This window comes from Hordeum vulgare, chromosome 7H, assembly GCF_904849725.1.
Source record: "Hordeum vulgare subsp. vulgare chromosome 7H, MorexV3_pseudomolecules_assembly, whole genome shotgun sequence".
Lineage (NCBI taxonomy): Eukaryota > Viridiplantae > Streptophyta > Magnoliopsida > Poales > Poaceae > Hordeum > Hordeum vulgare.
The window spans coordinates 175,527,994-175,534,313 of record NC_058524.1 but is presented as its reverse complement, the minus strand read 5'-3'; the positions used below and the strand labels follow the sequence as shown (position 1 = coordinate 175,534,313).

The window sequence follows — 6,320 nt, the reverse complement described above, 5'->3', positions numbered from 1 at the left end:
AAGCATGCGAAGTGTGATGGATGAACCGCGATGTCTCTATTGAAAGGTACGACATGCATGAATTTACAGGAAATTAAGCCCTAAACGAATGCATGGTACCAATGCACTTTGCGGATGACGATCCTATAGTTTGCTTAAAGTTCTCGGACAACTTCTTCTACGAGTCACAAATCTTCTTCTTATTTTTGAAACAGAGGCAAAAGCTTTGCCTCGTCATATTAATTAACAAAAAAATTAGACATAGTTTCAAGCTTATGGGACCACACAGGAAGGGATCACTCTCCCGAAATCAAATTGCTCAGAAGTTTAGCCCCGGCTATAATCAATGTCTTCGTCTTGTCCTTGATTATTGCCACCATTTTTATGGTCGAAGATTCCTTGTTATGGAATACCCTCACATTTCTCTTGTTTCAGATTTCCCAACACACAAGCATTTATTAGAAGATTCCTCCCTTTCTAGGATAGTTAGGTCGTCCATCGTTGTCGGTCCATCATTACTTGACTATTTGAAGATTATTATATGAGGATGTTGTAGACTGTATGACCATCCAATAATAAATCATGTCCAATCATAAATCGTTTTCTTATGTTTAATCAGTTTTTAACTTTTCGAAAATGGATCATTATATCATACTCCCTCCGTTCTAAAATAAGTGACTTAAAAATTATTTAACTTTATACTAAAATTAGTGCAAAATTAAGTCATTTTTGATTCATTTATTTTGGGACGAAGGAAGTACACGTTACTTGTGATGGGAGTATGGGACCTGATGAGAAATCAATAACATATTCGATCGGATCAACCTACCGTCGACGATTTAAACATTGAGAATTCCTGATGATGGCTACTTATGAACAGCCTGGCGGGATAAGTTCACCGCCTTTCTGGCTACACAGCGACCCCATCAGACATGTCTCCTGCAACGTCTGCGTCGAGTTTTCCAGGCAATCTTCGGGAATCGCGTTGAGCTAGAACGAGGGATTTCATTTTGCGGTACTACAGCATTATATATATGCCAATAATGCACGCGCACCATTGTAGAACCTCCATACAATCTTCATCTCGAACTGTATCCATAGTGCTCCCTCCTATTTCGTGGTTTATCCAACTATAGCAATAATCGGCAAGTCGCAGAAATAATTCGAAGTGTGTATCACATGCCCGACTATAATATGTATTTCTTATGATCTGACTTTTTCCTGCTGTCATTCCATATGCCCTGTCTGCAACATGTATTCAGGAGAAGTCACCGTCCGAACGTGGAACCATCACTCGCTGCTCCCATCGCACAGCTCGCGTGTATAAATACTCGCCAGAAAGCAGGGTTGATCGACAAGGGCCAGCAGCCGTCCACTCCAGCTCTGGGAAACTAGTGACCTGGTTGGTTGGAATGGAGAGGGGGGCTCTTCTCCTCCCCGCTCTAGCCCTGCTGCTCGCAGCTCTGCTAGCTTCCAGCGGCGGCGTCCATGGCGCCGGGTTCAACAGGTACAGCTTCCCCGAGGGGTTCATCTTCGGCACCGCCTCCTCCGCCATTCAGGTATGAATATGTCTTCGTGCATTTGCTTACCCGCACTTGTTTTCTCTGCCCTGCTGAATTTGCTTATACTGTACCTGCCATTCTGCATTTCTTGGTTGCAGTATGAGGGAGCTGCGAATCTGCGGGGCAAGAACATCTGGGACACCTTCACTCGGAGACCAGGTCCAGCTCTTCCATTAATCACTCGCCCTCATAACTCCTGCCGACATGATAGAACTAATAACATGAATAGACCATTATGTCCAGCTTTTTCGGTATGTCTAAACACATGCAGCCTCATAACACATGCAGTGTTGAATTATTTCTATAGAAAGAAAGGGACCAAGACATCGCTTCCCCCATTTTCATTAATGATTTGTTTCGTAGCAGTTTCCATCATAATATTCTTCTTCTTCTTTAAGGCATGCTAACTCTAGACATGCATTTGTTGTTATTTAATAATAATGTATGCGCTGAGACAATTGTTTGCTAGGCTGCATGTGTTTAGACATACCAAAAAAATTCTCGTTCGAAAAAAATGTTTTGAATGATGAACAAAATTTGAAAAACATGAACAAAATTTTAAAGACATTTTAAAATTGTGATATTTTTTGGAAATTTAAACAAAATTTGTAATTCTGTTTTTGTTTCAATTTACACTAATTTTAGTTTGAAATTCTGAATTTTTTTTAGTTAAAAAATGAAATTCTGAACATTTTTTGATATTTTTTTAAATTCTGAATATATTAAAATTATTAATACCTTTTGATTTTTTTTAATTTTCTGTAATTCTCAAAATTTATTGAAAATTAGAGATATTTCAAAATTTAGAACATTTTTTGAGAATTCAAACAAATTTCAAAATTCTGAACAATTTTTTAGGGTTAGGGTTGGGTCAAGTATGCCTGGCTTCATGCATCCTATCTGGGCATGCTCAATTTAGGATGGTGGAGGGTCCTTTTTCATAAGATAGTCATAGTCGAGGTGAGCTCTATAATAACATGTTAAACAGTTAAAAATACATTTTATAGGAAACTTTCAAACTCATGCACCTTTGATGCATCCAACCAATGAATTAAACATACCCTAACTAAGAGCATCTTCAATTGCGCGACGCGTTAAAATAATATTTACAATCCTGAAATAGCAACTTTTTACGCGTAGCAGAGCGTTGATTTCAAAGTCCGCTAGAAAATATTACGCGTGCAAGCCGTTTCATTAGACGCTGTAAAAAAAATGACGCGCACGTTCAACACAAACAATATTTCACACTCGAACAAAATCAAGAAGACCAAACACATAAAAAAATCAACAATAAATAGTTTAATTTTATTTACAACTTAAACAAATAATTTATCTTTTAATACAACAAATAGTTCAACAATATAACATCAAACATACCACAACAAACATACAAATCACTAGTTTTGTCGGTCATTCCATGCCTATTACTCCTCAATTAGATCCTTCTAAAGACAATCATGTATATTGGCACGTTGAATGGTGTGATGGAAAGCAACGGCGTGCGGGGATAGGCCGGGGAAGCGTCGTCGGGTCGCCGGAGTAAATGAGAAGGTGCGGGCGGCGGCTGGATCCGACGTTGGTAGAAATCGCGTGCGAGTCATCGTTGTCCGTTGGGAACGGGCGTACGAAATAAGGGACGTATGACGCGTTTTGCTCCATGCATTGAATCAATTATAGCGTGTGTTTTTTGCAGCGCGGCACTAAAATCTCTCTTAGGGTGCTTAAACGTATGTGTTAGTAGACCTCTTAGCCGAGGAGAATCTGGGTCCTACGACTCGTACCATGCATGCTCTGCTCAAACATCGACGTGAAGCCATGAGAAAAACCGTAGCGGCTTTCGTTCTGAATCGGGAAAAACATTTTTCTTCGGTAGACCTTCTCTCCTCCATAAAAAGTGGAAAGAAAAATATATGTCCATCTTATATTGTATACTACAGGTTGTTGTATGTATATAATATATATTTATTTCGTATTATATATACGACAGCCTGTAGTACATAATATGAGGTGGGCATATGTTTTCCTTATACGTTTGGGAAAGGCTTACCCAAGCACACCCCCGGAAAAAATGAAGGAATGTACTGACGGGGAGCAAAATACATTATGAGCGCAGGCAAAATAGCTGACGGCAGCAACGTGGATACAGCAAACGACTTCTATCATCGCTACAAGGTGGGCCCTCTTCTTGTCTGATCGAATTCGAGGCAGTCGTTAACCACATGCTGTACTTTGACTGATCTCACCGCGGACTCTGCAAATGCAGGAGGATCTGAAGCTGGTAACCGACATGAACATGGACGCCTTCCGGTTCTCCCTTGCATGGAGCAGGATCCTTCCAAGTAGGTCAAGCTTGAGCATGGAAAGTGCGCTGCAGAAAAAAGCTTTGTTCTGACTGACAGGTTGCTGCACTGCAGATGGAACCATCGCCGGAGGAATCAACAAAGCAGGAGTCGATTTCTACAACAGCCTCATCGACGAGGTTTTGGCTAGAGGTAATCAAGACGTGCCTCTCTGTTCATCCATTTTTTGAATTGAAAAAGAGAAGGAGCTTGGTGTGACGAACCTCGATACGTGGCTGCAGGGCTGATGCCTTTCGTCACAATGTTCCACTTCGACACCCCCCAGGCCCTCGAGGACAAATACGGAAGCTTCTTGAGCGACAACATCGTGTAATTAAGCTACCTTTGGCAGGAGTTCATAATGGAAGTCGTTTGTGAGTTAGTAATGGGGTACTTGACATGTATAGCAACTCGTACGTACGTGCAGAAAGGACTACGTGGAGTACGCGGAGCTGTGCTTCAAGCTGTTCGGCGACCGGGTGAAATTCTGGACCACCTTCAACGAGCCCATGGTGTTCTGCGCCTTCGGCTACGGCACCGGCACCTTGGCCCCGGGCCGCTGCTCGCCGTACGTCTCCAAGGCCTGCGGCGCCGGGGACTCCTCCACGGAGCCCTACATCGCCGGCCACAACCTCCTCATCGCCCACGCCGAGGCCGTGCACCTGTACCGCACCAGGTACCAGCCGGCGCAGCGGGGCCAGATCGGCATCGTGCAGATATCCCACTGGTTCATCCCCTACGACGCCGCCTCCGACGCCGACCGCCACGCCGTGAAGCGCAGCCTCGACTTCATGCTCGGCTGGTTCATGCACCCGGTGGCGTTCGGGGAGTACCCGGCCACGATGCGCCGGCTCGTCGGCCGCCGGCTGCCGGAGTTTACCAAGGAGCAGTCGGAGATGCTCAAGGGGTCCTACGACTTCCTCGGCCTCAACTATTACACCAGCAACTACGCGCAGGCCGCCGCACGCCCGCCCAACCGGCGCCGGCCGTCGTACGCCACCGACCACTGGGTCAACCAGACCGGCTACCGCAACGGCGTCCCCATCGGCCCCCCGGTATGCATACACTATTATCGATCTTGCGTGTGCTCTGCTCTGCTGCATCGAGCTCATTTCACAAGAGATCTCGTCGATCTATCCTTATTCTTTGTACATGTAGGCGTTCTCGCCGGTCTTCCTCAACTACCCGCCGGGGCTGCGTGAGCTGCTGCTTTACATCCGGAGGATCTACGGCAACCGCCCCATCTACATCACCGAAAACGGTAAACCAAAATACCATACTCTCCGCCCCATCTACAGCACATCAACCCTGTTGATTCTTCGTATCCTTGAAATAAACATGTTGATTCATCCGCTCACTCAAACTTGTACTAGAACAGCAACAAGTAATATGTACTCCTATATATATATATATATATATCCAAGAGGGAGAGTAACTGAAATTGGTGTACGAAATTGGGTGCATGCAGGCACTGACGAGGCGAACAACAGCACAATCCCGATCAAAGAGGCGCTCAAGGACGACACCCGCATCTCCTTCCACGTCAACCACCTCAAGTTCCTGCACAAGGCCATCCAGTACGTGCGCGCGCACGCATCAATTTTTTTGTCTAGGAAGATGGTACACCAAGCTAGCATTACTCTAAATAATCAAATTTACTAACGTTTTACTGTGCGTCTCTAGGGAGGGGGTGAACGTGAAGGGTTACATCACATGGACGTTCCAGGACGACTTCGAGTTCGGTGACGGATTCAAGGACCGGTTCGGCCTCATCTACGTCGACCGCGCGACGCTCGCTAGGTACCGCAAGAAGTCCAGCTACTGGATGCAGGACTTCCTCAAGAGGCACTGATCCACGGTGAAGATGGCCGGGGGCTTACATTAGTTATTGTTTGGACGATCGGGAAATGAAGCAATGAGTGAATAATTGATCGACCCACCCACAGTACGTCGATTGCAGCATGCGTGCATGTGTGACAAGATTGCACCGAAGAATTATGTAGTCAGGACAAGTGTCGTATCATTTCTCGTGTGATTGTTAATAATCAATTCGGCCCCAGGGTCGTTTGGAAGAAGAAAAATGATTGTCAATAATGTAAGGCGGTCTCAATCAAAATGTAATGTGGTCTCAACCGAAATGACTATCATATTACCTATTTTCATTAATTGCCCAATCAAAATTAAGGCGGCCTCATAATTCAGTCGGAGATCGATAGGCGCACCTCGTGTGGATACAGCGACGAAGCCAGGATGAACGCATGGAAGGGGCAACCTTGCTCATGGAGGGGGCAAAGCTTTCATGTTTTAGAAAATTTTGGCTGAAATAACTAGTAGCATTGAAGAAGAATCAAATCATTGAGGGGGGTCTAGCCCCCCTCGTCCCCCCTTAGATCCGTCCCTGCGTGGATATCCTACTTGACCTGCCTACGCCATTCCGGCG

At 45.0% G+C, this 6,320-nt stretch overlaps 1 protein-coding gene across 1 annotated transcript; it reads left to right on the top strand.

Annotated features, from left to right (window-relative positions):
- The first annotated feature begins 1,070 nt into the window (after nucleotides 1-1,070).
- On the top strand, nucleotides 1,071-6,046 carry LOC123412267 (beta-glucosidase 28-like). The gene is made up of 11 exons (XM_045105214.1): nucleotides 1,071-1,147; nucleotides 1,242-1,538; nucleotides 1,640-1,700; nucleotides 3,655-3,713; nucleotides 3,805-3,880; nucleotides 3,956-4,033; nucleotides 4,123-4,210; nucleotides 4,308-4,935; nucleotides 5,039-5,141; nucleotides 5,349-5,457; nucleotides 5,564-6,046. The coding sequence occupies exons 2-11, from the start codon at nucleotides 1,392-1,394 to the stop codon at nucleotides 5,730-5,732; spliced, it is 1,518 nt and encodes a 505-aa protein (XP_044961149.1). The 5' UTR covers nucleotides 1,071-1,147; nucleotides 1,242-1,391; the 3' UTR covers nucleotides 5,733-6,046.
- Nucleotides 6,047-6,320: the final 274 nt, after the last annotated feature.